The 22,713-nt window shown below is 38.8% G+C and overlaps 1 protein-coding gene across 1 annotated transcript in view; it reads left to right on the forward strand.

The window, feature by feature from the left end:
• Positions 1-22,713, forward strand: part of LOC113526575 (SH3 and multiple ankyrin repeat domains protein 2) — an 88,210-nt gene that overhangs the window by 59,217 nt on the left and 6,280 nt on the right. The window contains exons 16-23 of the mRNA XM_026913756.3: positions 5,686-5,821; positions 7,400-7,480; positions 8,268-8,276; positions 9,887-9,910; positions 15,022-15,081; positions 15,434-15,558; positions 15,763-15,874; positions 16,821-19,191. Coding sequence (XP_026769557.2) covers positions 5,686-5,821; positions 7,400-7,480; positions 8,268-8,276; positions 9,887-9,910; positions 15,022-15,081; positions 15,434-15,558; positions 15,763-15,874; positions 16,821-19,191 — 2,918 coding nt within the window. The remainder of the gene's footprint in view (positions 1-5,685; positions 5,822-7,399; positions 7,481-8,267; positions 8,277-9,886; positions 9,911-15,021; positions 15,082-15,433; positions 15,559-15,762; positions 15,875-16,820; positions 19,192-22,713) is intronic.

Below are 22,713 nucleotides of genomic sequence, written 5' to 3' on the forward strand. Positions count from 1 at the left end.
ATCTGTCTGAGTTTGAGAAAATTGTTATCCTGTCTGTAAAGCTATGTTCAGTTGAAATATCATAATTTATCTGAATTTTTAGCTCCGTAAAATTGCTAATAGTGACAGCATTTTTATTACGGTCAGACCATACTAAATGCACTAATCTGTACTCTGTGTGTGTGTGTGTGTGTGTGTGTGTTTGTGGTAGCATGCTCAGGAATCTTCTTTCTCTCTCCATTGTGATCAGTGTAATTAAACACATTCAGACCCAAAAGCTGCAGTCACTGAACACACACACAGACACACACAGACACACGATTATCCTACAGCACCTTGAAAATCTGTAGAATCTTTATCTGAGAATTAGGGAGTTTATTTGTGCGAGCGAGCGAGAGAGAGTGTGTGTGTTTGTGTGTGTGTGTGTGTGTGTGTGATGGACCTGTCTATACTGATGTGTGCGTATTATTCTCTGAGTTTAAGAACAGGCATTAGCTCTGCTGCAGCTGTTTGTGTACGTATGCTCGTGTGTCTGTGTGAACCGTGATGCGCTGTTAAAGCCAGCAGTGATGATTCATGCCGCTGCAGACGTCACTGAGAGAGGGAAAGACAGAACAGAAGACAACTATAAAGACAAAGCACATAGACATGAAACATGCCTCTGCACTCTGAAACTGTCGACTCATACTACACACCTAAAAATAGAAATAACACATTGATACGTCTTATTTTTTTAATGATCACATAGTGCATATATACACAGGCTGAATACAGGGGTGTGTCGCTCTTTCTAGATGATCATCTCAATGCATGATCAACAATTTAAAGCAATACAATATGAAACAATTTAGAGCCATTGTTTACGCCATTGTCATGACTGCTTCATGGGACTATGCGTACGGAGGCCACGCCTTCATAAATGGGTCTAAGGGACAGAAGCTACTATTTAATTGTTAATTGTTTAATTCTTTACTATTTAATTGTTCTTTGACAAAATTTCGTTTTTGCGATCCAACTGCATTTAATTCATTAGTTTTCACATGAAGTCTGTTTTGTTGAACTTATCCACTGTTCAGTGATGGAGACTTGAGTGTAAAACTGTGCGTGGCAATTGCTGTCCTAAGCCATCATAGCAAAACTGTTCATATGAAATGTGGTCCAAAGCCATCTTCATGGTTTTTAAGTGGTACCATCCTCAGTAACCTCAATAATCTTCAGGCGGTCCATATGGGTCCATCCTCAGCAGCAGCGAGTGATTTCCAGTTGATGAGTACTCCATCCACAAATAGGACATCAGGATGGATCAGGCAGGTCCAGAGAGAAGAAGGGGTCAGGATCACTGGTATTTCAGAAGTAGCTTGTGTAGCTCAAGAGAGAGGGAGAGAAAGGGAGAGATCTTTAGGTATGCTTATTGTCCTGTAATAGTTAAGGACAATGCACTTTGTGTGCAGAATGCATGCAGGGACACCAGCAAGACTAGTTATCAGTGCATAACTAAAAGCAAGAGCCAGAAGGTAGACATGAGGGCACCTGGGAAGATAAAGCAGCCAGCCACTCCACCGTCAAGAAACCTGAGTGAACGTGTGAGAGTGGAGGGGCTACTGCATCTAAATATCCCAGTTCACAACAACACTCTATGCCTATGAACCCTCCAGATCTGCTCCTTTACCTCAGAAACAAATATGTTTTCAGCCTAGACTTAAGCAGAGGCCCATTGTTTGGCCCAGTTGCACCTTTTGTATACAGACAGTTTCATGAAACAATAAGTTTCCAAGATTAAAATATGAAATACAAGTGCATGAAAATCATATGCTGTGTCTGTAATCACTCCTTCACTGTATAGACTGTCACTGTACAGACTGTTATATAGCACCATATAGGGCAGCAGTGAGGGAGACACCAGACTGAATTGAGACACCACTTACTAGCGCATGCTCTGAAAACATCATCACAACCAAACAAATACATAAACAATTCAAACATTACAAATTACGTAGCACCTTGAAACCACGAAACAAGTATCAAAAGCAGTTTCCTGTATTAAATACACAATTTACAAACATCATGCATATCATGTATATTTACATAATCATGTATATCTACATATAAATAAGGTTTATCTGCTATGGTATTCATATTCACAAGTACATTTCAAGCTGACAGAAATCACTATGCATTGTGGTAATACATGTGGAAGATGCATCAGATATGCACACTGGACTCACGGTGCACTATGGGTAATAATATAGTGAACTCTCCAGAGAATATAATTTGTCCACTGAGAATTCAGATGATGCTACAAAATGGCTGCACCCTAAATAATGCTTTATATGGTGAATAAGGAATGAATTCAGACATGGTGCTGGCCCTTCTGTGTGTGATGCTCGTTGCCATGGTGACTGTTGCCAAGCATCCTGCACTAAAGCGACCAGAGGGAGCTTTACAGCTTGAGTGACAGCAATTCAGCCAATCAGAGCAAGCCCTGGCTATGTTATGATACAAACCATTAGTGGTGCACAGTCAATTATTACAACACCTCACACGCACACACACATTCACATAATCACACACACAAGCATTGGAGTTATTTTTAGAATGTGTGTGTTTTCCCGTAAATCTGTTTATACAGTTAGGGGAAAAAGAAAGTACACCCTTTTTTGTTTATCGGCACCTAAATATCTTCATTTTATAAACAAACAAATAACCTCAGGTGACAGCAACAAAAAAAAAAACAAAAACAAAAACAAAAAAACATATTTCAATATATAGTCATTTTCTCAAAAAGCAAACCAACATTCAGAAACCAGATGGGATAAAATAAGTACACCCTTCCTACTTCCACAATCTTTAAAAGAGTAATTAGCAGCTAGGTGTTACTAAAGAAATGCACAAGATTTGCTGTTAGGTGAAAGATAGGTGCAAGGACTGGTGGTCTTCTCACTGTCCTGTCTGACCAGTCCTCCTCAAACTGTCTTTTCTGATTGCAGGATGGGCTCATTCTCAACAAAACACTGTATAAACAGTGTATGAAATATGCATGTGTATGTGTATGAAACTGTTATAAGCTTTAGGACTGTATTTAATTATTTCTCATTTATTAATCATATTGTAAACCCATTATGAACATTATTAATGTTGACTCATTTGCAAAGCCAGCTGGTACCTGATTAAAGATTGTGAGGTACAATATATTGCATTACTATTGTATTCAATTATGTCTCATTTATTAATTATTCATCTTGTAGACACATTATTAACATTAACATTAGAACAGTTAATGGAATTTTTCAGGCAGCTACTTTACAGAGAAAGCAACCTGACACCTGATTATAGTTTGAAATATGAATCCAAAATGCATAGCTGTGTGTTCTGTTGATAAGCTGTGTGTAACTCAAAACATTTTAGCAGTCTGTCTTTGAATGCTTTTGGTATTGGAAATGTGATTATTGAACATAAAACCAGCACCTGATCAAGGAATCAAGCAGACGTCAATAAAAGTTTTGGTATGCACCCTGAGTGAGTGGTAGTCAAGACCAAAGAGCTGAAATGCAATGGGGAAGTAGCCTGATTAGTACCATCTCAAACTTTTTTCCTGATTGCCCTTAGATTATATTTTTCGATTATACTTTATAATTCATTTTATGTTATCGGGTTGTTTTATCCATAAAGATTAGAATGCATAGGTTTATTTGCCATTTTTACATATTTGCCAGTTTTGAGAGAAATCTACCCTTGAGATGTTTTGTTTTGGGGAACAGCAATTAATTTTTAGATGTTGATTTAATCAAACCTCCTGGGATTTTCAAACTACCATATCAGGTACCATTGCACATTTTTTTGACAGTAAGACAGCTGGTACGCTCTACATGCATGCACACATGGTGTCTCCATGGATTTGGTTATGATGAATTAAAATTCTTTCCCAGTACGTGCCAAATATGAGTGAGTTACAAGGAAGGTCTATGCGGTGCTTCAAATCCAAAAACCTACACTGCAAAAAGTTGACTGTAAATTTTACAGTAATTTACTGGCAACAGGGATGCCGATAAAGCACTGTATAAATTTACAGTAAACATCTGTAAACATATTTAGAGTAAAGTACTGTAATATCTTACGTAGTATAAAATAACACATACAGTAATCCAGTACATTTGCTCATTTGCTCAAAAAAAAAGGCAAACCACCAGAAAGCCACCACAGCTAGCTAAATAAGTTTACATTGATTGAACCACTTCTACCGCTGAATTAACTCGCACTAAATAATTGTACTGACAGTGGCGTGGTGAGTATGTTGGTATCGATGACAAGCTGACATTCCTTTTTGCTTCATATGTCAGACAGTAGTCTTCTGGGAAAATGTTTACAGTAATAGCCAGGATGATAGAAGATGAGATACAAAGTATGTGTGTGTGTGTGTGTGTGTGCTGCAGTATCATGACTCATATCCTCTATTGCCTGTGATAAAACACTTAGAGAGACGCTTAATGAATGCAAATAATGCCATAAATAAATGCAAACAAGTTGTCTTTTTTTACCATGTCCTGTTTCGATGAGGTATAAATACCAGTTGCAAACATGCAAAATTCCATCAAACAAAAAAGTTTTCAACAGGACTCTGTTCACCAATAACCTGCATAAGTCAGATAATGTATATAAAATCAAGTAAAATCAGGGCAATAACAAAAACAACAAAATTTGTCAGGAATTTGATGCGTGATCTAGAGCCACAGTCCAGCAGCTCTTGTGAAGAATAATAGCATCCAGAATTTCACTAAGTACCAGAGGCCAAAGAGTCTTTTCTTACGACGATGAGTTCTCCTTATTTTTAGTGGTACTAGATAAGGTAAGATAAGACAAGATTTCCTCCTTAAAACCTATTTACAATACTGCAAAGTGAAACATTTAATAAGGAATTCTTAAGCAAAGAGGTAGGGCAGGGTTGACCCTCTTGCTACAGATGATGGAGTGTTGCATGAATGAATAGGCAGTGATTGGATAATGCTGTGTATTAAAATTGAAAATTAAGTTATGATTAACCGTGACTCATTCCTTTCATTCAGTCACGGTTAACAGGCTTCACAATTGCGAACAGCAGTCCATTAAGAGTGACTTTATATTGGTTTATATCATTAATTTTTTTTTTAACATCCTTGAATCGTACATGCAATTGTATAAACTTTCCGTGAATCCTTTTGGTCATGACCGATATTCTTTCCCCTGTTATTTAGAGGGTCAGTGAATCTTTTGGTCATAAGAGAGATTTGCTCCTCTCTTGTTCTCTTGTTGCTCCAACTCCTCAGTTCAAATGGCTCAAGTCCTAGCCAGGTATCACACATTAAGGCAGCTGAAAGCCACTCTTTACAAATCTGAGACAGCAAATAGGCAACTTACTAATAGTCACACTAGGACAATACCTAAGATAGCTGAATCAATCAGAAGTCTTCCTTACCAAGCAGAGAATAAATCCAAGATGGAAAACTCAAAGTAATATTAACTGTCAAGGTGCTGATAATTTTGAAACCAGTGTTTTGCTTAATAATAATAATAATCCATTCCATTATCAAAATATAACTTGTTGTATATTAGAGTTTATACAGATTAGAGTTTATATATTTTATAATAATTCAATTCAATAATTCTGGACTTGCCTGTATAGAAACTGTGCTAGCTATAACTCTGTGTGTGTGTGTGTGTGTGTGTATTCAGGTGAACCAGGAGAACGTGGTGAAGGTGGGTCACAGGCAGGTGGTCAACATGATACGACAGGGTGGAAACAGACTCGTCATTAAAGTGGTGACGGTCACCAGGAACCTGGACAATGATGACAATGCAAGGAAGAAAGGTACAGCTCGTATAGGACAGAAACACATCCACACACAAACAACACATATGTATACACACAGAAGTCTTTTGTTTCCCATGAAATGAAAAACAGATGAAAAATTGTATCTACCTTTTCCTACAATGGAACATTTAAGGCTAGTTTCAAGCGTTTTTGAGTTGTAGTTAGGGATGCAAACTGGGGACCCTCTCCATGAACTTCAGCAAGAACTGCTCTTTAAAACTGCACATTTAATTAAAACCTGTTCAAATAATGTATTTGTATTAGGTTACACCCTAAATTTTTATTTAAAATTGGAAATAAATATAAGGTTTTAGAATTTTTAAATATTTAAAAAACAAAGAAAGTAAATGTTCAATATCTTAAATTATTTAATATTCAAGATTCTTCACTATTTCCAGGTCCCTATTTAAATGTGAGCAAATTTGTGATATTGACCATCTTCACTGCTTTGTATAAAAGATCAGACGTGTGTTCAGGTCAGATGTGTTCAGAAGACACTCTGATGGATTTCATCTAAAATGGATCATAAGGTTTTACACAAACTTGTGGAGTCCATGCCAGCACACTGTCATTAAAGCAAAAAGGGGACAAACCAAATGCTAAGAAACTCATGTAAATATTTTTAAGGTTCTACTTTTCACTGAATTTTTGTCAGTAATATAATTTGTAATGAAAATTGTTGTATTAAATTAGAAAAGAATGCAAAATAGAAGCACTTTTCCTAGTGGACTCAGACTTTTGGACCACTGCGTATACAAAGAAAGTAATAAGCTGAACGAGAAAATTAAACTTTTTAATGAAAAAATTAAATTGGGTCATTTTGACACGGATAGAACAGAGGGGTTAAGGACAAGATGCCAGTGTCCTGCTGAATGCCCGTTTGGCACCTGATGCTCTCAGACCTAAACCACAGTGCAGCCATCTGCCACTTCAGACAGAGAGAGAGAGAGAGAGTGAGAGAGAGAGAGATACAGCCTGTGTTTCAAATGGCACATTATGAACTATATACTTATAGTACACTACACACTATGTAGAGTAGTAATGTCTGAAAACGAATACTGTTGTTATCTATTTGAAACATACCATGGCCCTGAATCCTCATTTCTGATTGGTCAGAAGCTGTTAATTACTATTTTTCTATGACAGTTGCTCTGACAATAGTGCCAGCTGCATATTAATAATCTATATTAATGTGCTCGTTCTAATACGTTATGGTTTCTATAGAAACAACGAATTCAGGGCATGAGAGCAGATTGTGTCAGTTATCTGACTCATTTTATTGTACTATACACAAACACATACATACGCATATGCATACATCATGTATTTTACACAAATCTAATTTTAATTAATTTGTGGATTATTGAACATGAGTAAGTCAAATGAAAACCAAACCAAACCAGACTGTATGCAGCTGTAATTTACTTATTTATTTATGTAAAAAAATTATACATTTTTGTGCTTTTTTGACACCTATTTGCAATAACCAAGGCAAAATAAAAAAAAAAAAAAAAAAGGTTTTCATTTTACTCACCCTCGTATAAATAAAACAGTGTGTGTTGTTATACTCTTTAGCCCCGCCTCCTCCGAAGCGAGCACCAACCACAGCACTGTCCATGCGCTCCAAATCTATGACATCAGAACTGGAGGACATGGGTAAGACACACACACTCAAACACAAACACAGAGTACGTACTGTACAAGTACACATACACACAGATGCACATTCACACACTCGCATACACAGACAATACCTTACATAATTATTCACTCCTCCTCCTAGACAAATTCGTATATACATACACACATACACATACTGTAGACACAAATACAGAGTGATAACACACCCAAAGATGCACTCACCTACATAGACATATATATGATACACATACTGTATACAGACACGCATCTGCACATATGGTACATTATCTGTATTTATATCTGTATCAGTGCTGTAAATGTTCATGTCTTTATGTATTTGGGAGTGGAAGTGATCTGTACTAGAAGTCTTTGTTTGTTTTTTATGTTAACCCTACCATTATGACATAGAAGCACTGCAGAACACTGTAAAAACAGGGCTGCTGGACAAAAGTCATAACCTATAACACCAATTAGCAATTTGCAGAACATAACTGTCAACTACGCTATACTGCTAAATGTTTGTGGACAGCTGACCATCACACCCATATGTGGGCCTTCGCCAAACTGTTGCCAGAAACTTGGAAGCACACAATTATCTAGAATCTTGTACAATGTCCATAACTGTATTTGTATTGGTTTAGGATGAATTATCTGTTCAATCTGTATAATGTATTCATATTCAGTAACACATACACATACTCTCATGAATTGCTGTGTTCACACAGATCTCTCTGATATCTGTTATCCTTCCTATTTTTGTGTGTTCATTTGTGCGCGCTCCAATCCGGGTTAATATGAGCAGTGGATAAAGGTAAGCAAGAGTGTTTTGCCTGCACATTTCACCACATACCATCTTGATTATTTGGATTAAATGGCACTGCATGATCACCAAGTGTGTCGCTGCATAGTTGTTGATAAGCCAAGATATTTTTAACGAAGCAAACTTCAGACCCCAAACATGTCTTGAATATATTTGGGGTAAATTAAATTATGAATTATGTGTACACTTTATTTTTGGCAGAAATGTTCCTTTAATGGTGAGCTCTTGCATGCAAAGTCTGCCTATGCACTTTATATTGTGTTCTTGTTTTATTTGGCCTTTTATTGAAATTTAGAGTATGCTTTGCTTTGTGTTGTCAAAAACTCTGTTTTTGTCTTTGGTCCTTATGCAATACTACAACTTTCCAATCTGCATTTCCTGGTAGTTAAGTGCTTAAGGAAAACTTCCCCATGAATCCTGCATATCAGTGCTTGCATATCAGTAATGCCTAATATTGACATTGTAATGAATTCTGAGAAGATTTTGCTGGAAACTTCTTTCATCATCATGTTGGTCTATTTTCAATATGGTTTTTACATTACCCACAATGCCATTTAAAATACTTACTGACAGTGGCACCAGTGTCAGTGGGTATACATATATATATATATATATAATGTGTTTCAGGGTGAACTTTTCCTTTAAGGGTTATACCGTTACTTGATCTGCTCAAGTGAAGTTGGTTTGAGGAGTGTTACATGAGGGATTTGAGTTGAAATCACTGTAGACTTCAGGAACACAGCTTTTCCAGAAGTGGTGGAATTCATGCTTCAAAACTCAAACATAATTTGCTCAAACTGAGTTAGCTCCCCCATCTGTACAGGACAGCATATGAAACTTCATTAATTTACTCTGATAGCCAGTAGCACTCTAGCTACTTAGCATGCTGACATTACTGTACATAGCTGATAAAAACAAAACTGCCATGGATTTCGTTTTATTGTACTTGATGCTCCCTGCTAAACACTCTTTCATTGTGCTGCAAGTGAGGGGAAAGTCAATGAAGGCATGCTAGCCACAGTAGGGCTGTTGGTTTTATTCCGCCATTATAATAATATGGACTTTAGATAATTTTTCTATTACTCAAAATTACTCGAGTTACAATGAGGAACACTTTTCCTTTATGATTTCTCCAGGAAGCAGTGTCAAAATAAGCAGACCATCAGGCTAACAATTCAGGAACAGGCTCATGTCATTAGCTAATCTTTAGCTTTGGAATGAATAGTAGCCTTCACTGTAACACCTGGAATAAGCTATTTATGTGACATATAGTCATATATCTAGCTTAGCTTTTTGAACTCTTACAAAAGTTTAGCCATGCTGCATAAAAATGAATAAAAAGATATGACTAATAAGAATTTCACAACATCACAGGCAAAAACTGAACAGCAACGTTAGCTTCATGGCTACATAACCTATACCAATGATATCTAGAATATTGTTAGCTATTAGTAAGTATAGGCTATAGTAATCTTGTAATGTCAGTTAAGTACTAAGGATGCGAGTATGACATACTAAGTATGTGTGAGTGCGTGCTTGTGTGGGAGATTTCTATCTTTCCTATGTTGATCTGTGCAGTATGATTTCCGCTCTTTCTCCAGCCACCTTGAGGAAAAAGAAAGGTGGTAAGTGTTAGCACTTAAGTTTTAGCATCTTAGTATAGAGTATAAAGTTTTATATTAGTATTCATTTCAAGACCACACCCAACTTTTTCCTTTTTGCATGACTGTATTTCTGTCTTAAGTCACAAATTAACTCAGTGTATTCTCTATATAGGATTAGACTTTTATAACAGAAACAGTTCTTGAATAATAATATTTTAGAGGTTTTAGTCATTTGCTTTTCTTTTTTCTTATACATTGCCATACAAAACACTTCAATAATCAGAACTACTGAGCCTGCAAACAGAAGTGGTGGGACACATGTTAACATTACTATACAATAACTTGTATGTTCCCTTGCAAAAAGCCCCACTGAAAGGCTTACAATTAACAATTACTCGGTTCTGGTTGTGCTCCCACATGGAGATGTATTTCCTATTATTAAAAATGTAGAAAGGAGCATATTCTGGGGTAAATATTTTGTAATGCAAGCCCGTATTAACATGGATAACCACATAAGTTGTGAACAGCAGGTAATGCACAAATTGTTGAACTTGTTGAACTTATTCTTAGCTCCACTTATGTTGTTTTCCTTCATGATTGCAGCTCAGTGCTAGCAAAGTCTATGGATTAAAATAGCATAGCATACATTTAAACATGGCATATTTGTTGAATAGTAATTCAAGTACAATCAGATAGGAAATCTACCTGAACAACTGAACCTGTGAAGTCAAGATTATTTCTATTTTATTTTTTGTTTACTACTCCTGGGGAATCGTGAAAACTTGACCCATCTAGATCACACATATATAGTATCAATTACACAAGAGCAAATTCTCATATTACAAATGAACCTGTCCATATGTTAATAAATTATGGTTAAGGATATGCTCGGAATTTTTTCCATTGCCATTTGAATCCCTTGTTCTAGTCTTGGGTGTGCTAATCGAGAACATTACATTTAATTAGGGCACAAATGTCATGGTTATGCCGAAATCTGTGCTGGACTACATTACCCATCAGCCCCTGCATGTCACATGACCATGTTACATGTCTTACTGAGCACTCACACCTTCTCTGTGTTTCCACTAATTAGCATCACTATTTAAGTTTTGGTTTTTGTGTACCTTATTGTCATACTTCTGTTGTTGTCGTGTTTGTTTGTCACTTTCCCTTCCATAGCCTTGCTCATAGTCTGTACGTTTTGCTGTTTTGGTTTGTACTCACTGTTTTGTTCTTTTTACATTGTGCACAATAAAAGTCTTCACTTGCATCCATCACCTCTTCAATTACATGACAGAAAGCATGGCCAATAACATGGATGCTGCAGATTTCCTGCAGTGCATGTGGGCCCAAGATAAGCAGATACGTGAGAACCAGAGGCAGCTTGACCGGCTCAAGACCCTTCTGGACCAACTCATGGCTGGGCCCGAGGTCAAGCGCCTCCTCTGGGAATTTTTTGGGGAGGGGGCTCTAGTCCTGAATGGAGCCGTCTCCCACCCTCTCTGCCCCACTTTGGATGTCACTCTGCCTCCTTGCTCCGCTGAGGACGTAGCTCTGCCTCTTTGCTCCTATGAAGACATTGCTCTGCCTCCCTGCTCTGCTGAGGAGGTTCCCCTGCCCCTCTGCCATGCAGAGGACGCCACTACAGATCTCAGCCTCGCCATCCACCTCCTTGCTGTACTTTGGATGTCGCTCCACCTCCATGCTCCACTGAGGACATCGCTCTGCCTCCCTGTTCTGCTGAAGATGTCGCTACCCCCTCTTACTTCTTGGAGAACATCCGTCCCTCCCTCTGGCTTCATGGAGAACGTCGCTTCCACCTCTGGCTCCGCCGCTTCGCTCCTCCCCCACCGGCTTCGGGGCTTCTTTGACACACCCCCTTATCCAGGGCGACTTTCAGAAGTGAAAGGACATTTATCTCATTTATATAACTGAGCAGTTGAGAGTTCAGCACCTTGCTCTAGTGGCAGTTTGGCAGTGCTGGGATTTGAACTGGGTCTTAAACACCAAGCTACCAGTGCCCACTGTTTCAGATCTTTCAACATCCAGCCTGGTGACCCAGCTGAGACTAGCTTGCTACTGTCCCCATGGTTCTCCTCTCTTGAGGCACAGCTATCTTGAGGTTCATTGCCACTTTGGTTATAGTATGGATGGCTCTTTACTCCTCCACTCCTATGATGCTCATTTCGCTTAGGGCTCTGGTTAGAGATAGGGCAGTAAAGCCCTGGCATCTGGCCGCTATTGGCAAGCACCTTGTCTTCCAGCCAACCGCTGCGAGTCGCTGACCAGACCCTCATATTTGTAAAGCTTCCTTTAAAGGCTTCTTCCAATAGGCACTGTGAGCTCCAGCAAGACAACTTGTATGGTGGACTATGGTGGACAGTAGGACAATGTCTGGTCTCAAGGTGGTAGCTGCAGTGTCACTATGAACTTCAGTCACAGCTCAAGGTCTACCAATAGTTGCCAGCCAGTTTTCACTGGGGAATGAGGTTACTCACCAGCTTTAACGAAGGTGATGGCACTCTTGGTGGGCTGGTACTACTTGGCATGCCCAACTCCTGTACTGATGGCTTCTGCTTCTGCAATGACCTTTAGGACCTGATCATGCTGCCATCAGTAGTGTCACTCTCCTAATGTCTTTGAATAGCTGCTTATGATATGCTCCATGGTTCACACTTTAAGCACAATGGACATGCTGGTGACTCTATTTTTCCCTACATGTGAAGGATTGATGGGCTTGGAAGCACATCATACACCGCATGAACTTAATTCTGTGGGGCTCAGCTTTCTGCAACTCAGCCCATGTCACCTTCCTTTCAAGTGCATTGTCCTATGTCATGACAATATTATTATTATTAATAATAAAGGAATTGCTCATGTCATTAGCTAAGACCAACAATAAAGACCAACTAAGTCTAATACTCTTTGGAAACTTCATCACTTTACTTACAAATTAAATGAATAGTTTTTCCACCCTCTGTGGAAACAACAGTGTTTAACAGTCCAATTTGTGCACCCTTTAGTGTAAATGCAGGATAGTATTTATAGTGTAGGGGCTATAGGGGCTAGTTGTACTTATACTTATAAGTTAATATTATTACCTTATAAGTATTAATACTTAAATCTTATGTATAACTTATGTTTGACTGAAGAGATGATTAAAACTGCTGCAGAACATTTTGCCCATCACTGACCTAGATGTTTGCTACAAAAAAAATTAACATTTTTCAGTGCTTACAGTTACAATTTAGGCTAATGTTTTAATAATAATAATAATAATAATAATAATAATAATAATAATACTGTATTATTATTATTATTATTATTATTATTATTATTATTACAATATTCTTCCAAATATGACCAAAGTAGGCTATAGGATGTAAATTGTTTGTTATCTTTTCTAAGACTTTTTAATCTTTCCTAATTTCAAGTCGAGTGGTTTTTATTGTCATTCCTTTGTATAGCTTGTATACATTGGAACGAAATGTTGTTTCGCCAGGACCATGGTGCAACTCATAATAATATAGTAGTACAGTACACAATACTACATAATGTGCATATGCACAACAGTGTGAGACGAGTGTGCAAAAGAAAATAATAAAAATAAAAAATATAATATAAAAAAATTAAATTAATAAAATGTTTCAGTAAATACACAGGGCAGTGCACATTAGTTAGTCAGGACAACAGAACAGTCTTTTGTGGAAAAACTAGTGCAACAACTGTCTGTAAATTATTGTGCAGTGTAGCAGCAATAAGTGTAGCATCATTTTGCTGCTTAGGTAATTTTTCTGGTTAACGATTCAAAACAGCTTGTAGTAACACCACTGTTGCTTACTTAGTGACCCTGTGGTCAGCAGAATGATATAGGTTAGGTGAAAAAAATCATGCTGTTATCAGATAGCTAGATCAGTGCAACCAATAGGACTGTGTGGTCAGCACTTATGTTTATGTGCATGTTTACAGAGCCATCATGGCAAGCACCAAAATTGAGAAAAGGTTGCATGACTGCTGCTGTACCAGTTCCAGCTGGTTTAAAAGTTGTATTAGCATGGCATCATATTGCAATCAGCACTGCAATGCTTCAGATACAACAGGATTGCCACTTTGGAGTTGGAGCTGTACTGTCCTTGCATTTAATTGCAGTGGATACAGCTAGCCTTATCTCATCATAGTGCAACCACTCAGCTAATTCCCATCTCTTCTTATATTTCCCATGACAATACATACAGTCTTAGTAAAATAATGGTACATTACACACCCTAAAGCCTTCTTTAGTTTGTCACTCTTGATCTGAACATTTCCATTTAAACTAGGGTTCCAAGTGCCGCCCCTTTAAAAAGCTGGAACCATTTCAAAAAGAAGTTGAAGACCCATTGAACAACTGCAGTGCTCAAAATATTGCTGTTCTTTCATCTGCTCCCAGTAGGGGTTGCCACAGCAGATCACCTTTCCACTGTCTGCATATTGATTTGGCACAGGTTTTACAATGGATGCCCTTCCTGATGCAACCCTCCCCATCTATCTGGGCTTGGGACTGGCACTTAGGGTGCACCAGCCTGTGCACCCCCAGTGGCTAAGGTTGGTGCCCAGCATGGGGCTCAAACTCATGATCCTGAGATCAAGAGTCCCAAGCACTACCAACTGAGCTAGACAGGTGCCAACTGTGGTCCTCAATATGTTGTATACAAAATGGCTGATTCATACATGGGATGACCTTATGTCACCTACTCCAAATATTGTCCTGCCCAGTTCTGGCCAGATGAAATCATTCAAGAAAAAAACATTCAAAAAGTGAAGAGATCAGTTTAATTCAGTCAATTGCAATTGATAATTAATTCCTCACATGCACTATTGATAATAGCAAGAATTGTAAGAATAGTATGAAAAATATATAAACAGGTGCTTTGATTAAAAAAAAATTCATAGAAATGTAACATAAATAATCTGGGTTCTTGTGTGAATTGAGTGTCATCTAAATGCCTGTGTTTATGAATGTGAGTATGCAGGTATGTATACAGTATGTAGAGCGTGTAAATATATGTACAATATATTTAGAGTCTGTAGAAGAGTGTGTGGGTTCAGCGTCTTGAGCGCTAAATCATGCTTCTCTCCCCGTCTCTGTGTAGATACACAGTCGTCTAATGTTGAGGGTCTGAAGAAGAGGATTGTTTTTCAAGTCACACTAAGTAATCACACAAAAATGCATGGAGGCTTTGAACAGAAAACAAAAGAATATATAATGGAATAAAAACAAAACAAAACAAAACAAAAAAAAAACAGTGAATCGCTCGCATGCAGCAGTGGCTAAAGCATAGAGCACAAAATTCTACAGAGCTTGCACGGCTTTGAGGGCTGTATTCCCTTTTTTGTCTATTACATTTATTATTGCTTTTAATTTCATCAAAAGTGTCCTTTGATGAAAAGATTAATGCAATTATCAGCTTTTGGCACCATGGAGATTTTCCATTTTTAGGAGTCAAAAGTTGTCAATATCCTTATCCTGTTTTTCAGTTTGCAGTGTTTTTTTGTATGTCGCAGATAAAGTGGACGAAGTGCCTCCGTCCCAGAAAAACGCAAGGGACAACGGCTCAGCGGACATGAGAGTGGCCACCATTAAGCCTCGCCCCTCCAGCCGCTGCTTGGTCACGCCTACTGATTTCAATGTAATTCCTGCATTTTATCGTATTACCACTGTTTTTGAACGTGTTTGAAATTGCCTCCTACTCCTTACTCACTATATAGGCCACATAAATACAAGCACTGTTGATGTGTCCCAGTTAAGCTGTATAATATCCTCTGTTGGGGTGAGTCTGATTATATTTATTTATGTACTTATGATACTGAATGCTTATATTTCTATTTTCCAGGCCATGTATGAACGGCAAGGTGTAGCTGTCGTTCCTCCCACCGTTCCTAGCGGCCCACAAGGAGCATACTTGGGTATACCAAAGGGAACAATGAAGAGACAGAAGTCCATTGGTAAGTAAGACACAATCACATTTCATTATGATTTACAATATATTGTCTCTTGTAGCAAAGTTAAAAGTCCCCTTCTGTGAAAACAATTGCTATCTACTGTATAGTATAACTTATTATCAGCACTTATGTGAAATGAATGACAGTCTGGTAAAGTAGTAGTTTTAAAACAACCTTACTTCTTTTGTGTTAGAGACCTTACAGCACTACAGACAGAGCTGTATGATGTTATTTATTTTCTTATAACTATGCTTAGTTAAATTTACAAAATATACATTTCAATTTAGGCACCTTTCAATGGAAGGGTTAGTCCTGAAACATTTAAAGGTTGAGAACATCATGTTTTCTGCAAGAACCTTGCAAGTCTGTAGTTTGTTGATATTAGAAGCTGAAGAATGCAACTTTATGGACTATATCCCAGGTCAATAATAATGTGCTTAATTCATGGCACAGATTCTTTATTCAACCAGAAAGCTCCTGTGGTTCTATTTTTACACTTGTTGATCGCTATTCCCAGGGCAGATTACACTTTTTATCACACAACAGGTTCTGTCTTGCCAGCTGAGCCTAGTTCATTAAGTTCATTATCATTAAATTAGGCTGATCTGATTGCCACTCCAAATTCCTTTGCTAGAGCTCTTGGAAGTAATTATGCAACTGTAAAGTGCATTTTAATAAGTGATAATTTTATTATTTATGGTCCTTCAAATGCCTCTCAGACCAAATGGCCTAAGGCAGGGAATTATGCAATTGATGTCACTTCTTATCAGACCCACCACAACCACTGGGCCAAGAGCACATGCATGTACAGTATATACATAATTTTGGATATGCCTCACAAAACACTGAAAGGCATTTAAGGTTATGAATTGGCTAACTTGAATATTAAAATTTTTGTTTTAATTGGTTATGATAGTCAAATAACATATGCCCTGTTTGTATTGTCTAGGTATTACGGAAGAGGAAAAGCAGTTCCTGACTCCTCCATTGCTAAAGTTCACACGGAGCCTTTCAATGCCTGATACATCAGAAGACATTCCACCTCCACCTGGCATCTCCCCTCCATCACCCCCTTTTAGCCCCAGTGCCCCCAATAGCCGAGGCTATAGTAACAACCAGCCTGGCTTTATGCAACCCCAAGCAGGCAGAGGGTATGGAAATACAAACACCATCAACAGAGGTCGAGGTGGTTTCCTGCGACAGAACTTAGACCAGTACGACCCTTCAAACTCCATATCAAACCAGCACAATTCCCGAAATCGAAACAGGGCCTCAGTCCCTGAGAACCCATATTCGGAAGTAGGAAATAAGGCACCTTATGTCCCAGCCAAGCCAGCACGCAGGAAAGGGATGTTAGTAAAGCAGCCAAATGTGGAAGATAGTCCCGAGAAGACCTGCTCCATTCCGATCCCCACTATCATTGTCAAAGAACCATCCACTAGCAGCAGTGGAAAAAGTAGCCAGGGAAGCAGCATGGAGATTGAGACAAGCACTCTAGATCATCCAGGCCAGCTGAGACCTGAGGATACACTCAGTGTAAATAATCCTTTTGCAGCTGCTATTGCTGGGGCGGTAAGAGATCGAGAAAAGAGGCTGGAAGCACGTAGGAACTCCCCCGCATTTATTTCCACAGATTTGGGGGATGAGGATTTACCAATGCCCACTCCAACCCCTCGTTTGCGCCAGTCAAAGTCCATTGATGAAGGAATGTTTGCAAATGATGAAGGGCTTCGGACACTCATGGCACCACCTGCTTCACTTCTTACTGCTTCACAAGGAGCTGGAGGTGAGAGTGAAGAAGGTGGAGGAAGTGAGAGTGGTAGTGGGGGCAATGTGACAGACTTTAACACCCCTGAACCTGTGATTGTACGTGAACCTCTGAACACACGAACAAGGAACTGCCCTGATCTGGATAGTCCAGTCAGCCTTCCAGCAACAATAAAGACCTATAGCACCAATGGTGAAGGATACCTACACCCGGTTACAGGTAAAGCTCTTGATCCCAACTCCCCATTAGCTTTGGCTCTGGCAGCCCGAGACAGAGCTATTAAAGAGCAAGCACAACCTCCTCCACCTCCCCCAAAGGTGGAGCCTCACAAACCAGATATCAATCAACCCCTGTTTATTGATACCAAGCTTCGCTCAGGCATTGAGGCCAAATTTGCTGCCTCTGTTTGTACAGGCCGGTCTGGTCTTCGGAGGCAGTTGACAGAGGCTAAATATGAAGCAGAAGGTACAAAAAATAGCAAGCAAGTAGAGGAAAAGAAGAACATGGTGATTGACATTGTAGATACATCACAGCAGAAGCCAGCAGGATTGTTGATGGTGCACACAGTGGATGGAGTGAAGGTGGAAGAAAATAATGTAAATGATGAAGGGAAAGAGGAAATGGCACCTCAACAGGACACAGAACTAAGAGACTCAGATTCCAAGCCGCCTTCAGCTCCCAACCCCCAGACACCTGCCCCAGCCAGAACAAAAAGTATCACAGCAGGTGGATCAGTGGATGAGCCTATCAAACTGCCTTTCCGAATTCCCCCTCCACCACTGGCCTCAGTCGATATTGATGAGGAATTTGTGTTTGCTGAACCTTTACCACCTCCTTTGGAGTTTGCCAACAGTATTGACATTCCTGAAGACCAGGTAGCAGAGATTCTTAAGCAGAGGAAAAACAGTATACCAGGGGGACCTTTGCCTCCATACCACCCCCATGCTCCTCCACCCATCAATGCAGAACTGAAACGTCCTGGGATTTTAAACTGCATTCCCCCTTCCAGCTACCCTCCACCACCTTCTGAGAGCTTTGAGCCAATCACGGACTCTGGAATAGAAATGGATAGCCGAAGTAGCGGAGACCCCCACCTAGAAACCACCAGCACCATCTCTACCGTGTCCAGCATCTCAACACTGTCTTCAGAAGGCAGTGAGGCTTTGGACACCTGCACAGTCTATGCAGACGGGCAGGTCTTCCTGGTGGACCGACCCCCTGTGCCGCCCAAGCCAAAAATGAAGCCCATCATCAACAAGAGCAATGCACTTTACAGGGACCCCTTGATTGAGGAAAGTCCCGAATCCTTCAATCAACCCCCACCTGCACCTCCTCCACTACAATCAGAGCCCCCCAAAACACCCACACAGCGAGCTTCTAAGCTTTGGAGGGAACCTCCTGAGCTCCGCAGCCCCCCCTCATCTAATCCGGATCCTAAGGCAAATGTTATTAGTGAGCTGAGCTCCATCCTGCAGCACATGAATAGGGAAAAATCCCCAAAGCAGGGTGATTCCCTTGATTCTCCAACAGGACCCAGGAGCTTTACAAACAGGTGAGCGACAATTTTGTAGTAATTTGCATGTTATATATATATATATATATATATATATATATGGCATATACACTCACTGTCCACTTTATTAGGAACACCTGTACACCTGCACATTCATGCAGTTATCTAATTAGCGAATCATATGGCAGCATTTTCCTCTCACCTCTATTACTAACAAGGCATTTCCACCCACAGAACTGTTGCTCAATCAGTGTTTTTTGTTTTTCACACTATTCTGTGTAAACTCTAGACACTGTTATGTGTGAAAATCCCAGGAGATCAGCAGTTTCTGAAATACTCACACCAGGCCATCTGGCACCAACAACCATGCCACAGTTAAAGTCACAGAGATCACACATTTTCCCCCATTCCAATGGTTTATGTGAACATTAACTGAAGATCATGACCTGTATCTGAATGATTTTTTGCATTGCGCTGCTGCCACGTAATTGGCTGATTAGATAACTGCATGAACGTGCAGGTGCACAGGTGTTCCTAAAAAAAGTGAACGTTGAGTGTATATATGATATATGTAGTGTCCCTTTCTTGCTCAGTAGTCACAAGCAGAGGGATTTGGGATTGTCCATGTCCAGACTCACAGTCTGGACACACACATGTATTTTAGTTTACTTTTAGGGCTAAATGATATTGAATACATTGAAAAGTCACATTGCACTATTTTCTTCAGTAGATATTCAGAAAAGTCAAAGATTTACCCATGTACTATTACCAAATGTGTCTATCACTCATGGATGTGAAATGGTGCATTTAGATAGGGATTTAAAACAGTAATTCAACATACTGGCTAATGTATTATAACATAATTCTTTTAAATTCTTAAAATAAAGGATAATTAGCTCATCTGCTCATCACGTTCAGAACATTGACAATAGACTTTGAATGAACATAAAATGTAACATTATTTAAATTACTTGATGCAACAACCTTTGTAATGTTTGTCATGCAAGCTCAGTGTGAAAACAATGTTTTAGTTTTTGTTACTGAAACATATGGACCCCTTTTTGAAGTTGGAAAATGACAAAATAAATGTCATTTATGGCATACTTTATTTTTTACATTTTTAAAATTATGTAGCAGTCTTCTAATTAATACTAAAAATGAAAACATTAGAAAGAAACTTTACTGTATGTAAACAAAAATAAATATGATTGTTAAAAGTTTATGATAAAATGAATGTTTCTGGTATTATGACGATTTTTTGTTGCCTTGTAATGGTGCATTTGCTGTGATGAGTGCTGGCCGTCTCTGTGCAAACACAGTAACTCATTAAATATCATTATTTATATCATCATTATAGTAAAAATGGTTGCTTATGCATATGACTGCCCTTTTGACTGTAACAGCCCTTGCAATGTGACTGTTTATGAATCAGCCTGTTTATTGTGATGCTAGTTGCTGGCTTGGAATGTTTACTGTAATGCTAGCAACAATGCTAGTGTGTGGGTCGACTTGCATACCATAATGTTGGTTGGTGGGCTAGCCTAGTGTGGTTGTGTGTGCCCCAAAAAAAAGGGTGAATCAGGGGTTAGCCTTTTTACTAATGCTAGTATGTATGCTAGCCTAGTTGGCAGGTAGCTTGTTTACTGCTAGCAAATTTGAGGTGACCTAGTTCACAGGACACAACCCAGGTGGAATGACCCAATATAAATGGGAGTATTTACCTAGTTTGGCTCGAAATGTGTTTAGGTAAAGTAAATGATAAAATATTTTACTATTTCAACTGACTTACCAGGCAAAATTCTAATTGACCCAATAAGTGTGACAGGAAATAATGACCCACTGCAGGTAGGACATGTGTATTTATGGAAACCTTTAGTTTTGCACTATTGCACTAGATTATTAACAACAGTGAGCATTCTGCTAAAGACAAATGATCACCCACTCACCATAAACAATGTCTACCGAAATGTTAACTAGCCTTAAACAGACTTGATCATGTGGTTTCTGACACTGTATATCACACTGTTGCCTAATGAAAAGAATAAAAGTACACCGCAGGTGAGCACTGTAATGCTGGCCATTATAAACATGACATTAATTTGTTTAATTAATATTTGCCACTTTAATTGCAGACTTATTCAGCTCTGTTATAAAATTATTGAGTAGCATTTCTGTTTTTACTTACTATTTTAGTAAATGAAATAATGAAATAAATGTAAATATGATCATATTTAGGAACACCTGTACACCTGCTCATTTATGCAGTTATCCAACAATCAGCCAATCATGTGGCAGCAGCACAATGCATAAAATCATGCAGATACAGTTCTTGAGCTTCAGGTAATATTCACATCAAACATCAGCTTAGGGAAAAAAAAAAAGTGATCTCTGTGACTTTAAATGTGGCATGGTTGTTGGTGCCAGAAGGGCTGGTTTGAGTATTTCAGAAACTGCTGATCTCCTGGGATTTTCACACACAACAGTCTGTAGAGATTACACATAATCATGGTGCAAAAAAACAAAAAACATCCTGTGTGAGGAGGGTCTGCAGGCTGAAACACCTTGCTGCACCAGAGATCAGAGGAGAATGTCCAGACTGGTGTGAGCTGACAGGAAGTCTATAGTAACTCAAATAAGCACTCTTAACAACCGTGGTGAGCAGAAAAGCATCTCAGTAAGCATAACACATCAAACCTTGAGGTGAATGAGCTACAACAGCAGAAGACCACATCAGGTGGAGGCTGGGTGTGTACTCTACTATATAATGTGTTTGCTGTCTGTGTCTGAGTATATTGTACACAGTACTATTGATAGTTGAAATAGTTGTTCAATGCTATACTTTTAGAGAGAATGACAAAATAATAGATAATTTGTGTGTGTGGTGTAAGAAAGAGCTTTGTTTTTACATTGTTGTCATAAATTACTCAAGGCTAGGGGTGATCCACTTGAAAAGATATTTTCACATTTTCCCATCAAACAACTGAACTGTCACACTGTTGCTGAAAATAGGAAGCTGTACGCTGTACTGAACAGTCATACTTGTGTATTTTTATTGTTCCACTTCACACACCTAAGCAGGTCAGTCCTCATCCTTCATTTCTTTATTGCATTCATTCTCGTGTTTTGAGCTGGAATAGAACAACCATATGCCTGCATATGTGTGCAGTTACACAATGTGACTGCTCCCTCTAGTGGCTGTATATGGAAATTACAAACCCCTTTAACAGCTTGTTTCAAGCTATGTGTGTATACAGTATATACATGTATATTCGATTTGAGAAGTAACTAGGTCGTCTTGAAATAACCTGAAATAACAAAGCTTAAGCCACATGTCCAGGTCAGCTTCTATCACACAAACACACACACAAGCAGAGGTTCTTCAAATAAAACAGAAAGATCTTTCACTTACACTAGGCATGTGCTCGTAATTGGTTAAAAGTTACATGCAGCCGATGGCCAGTGGCGATATAAGATGAGAGGATTAAAGTCTAATTTCTATCAACAGCATACATGCACGTACTTAAAGACAGATAGGCATCTGCACTTGTGATTTCAATTTTT

This window comes from Pangasianodon hypophthalmus, chromosome 6, assembly GCF_027358585.1.
Source record: "Pangasianodon hypophthalmus isolate fPanHyp1 chromosome 6, fPanHyp1.pri, whole genome shotgun sequence".
In the NCBI taxonomy this organism is placed as follows: domain Eukaryota; kingdom Metazoa; phylum Chordata; class Actinopteri; order Siluriformes; family Pangasiidae; genus Pangasianodon; species Pangasianodon hypophthalmus.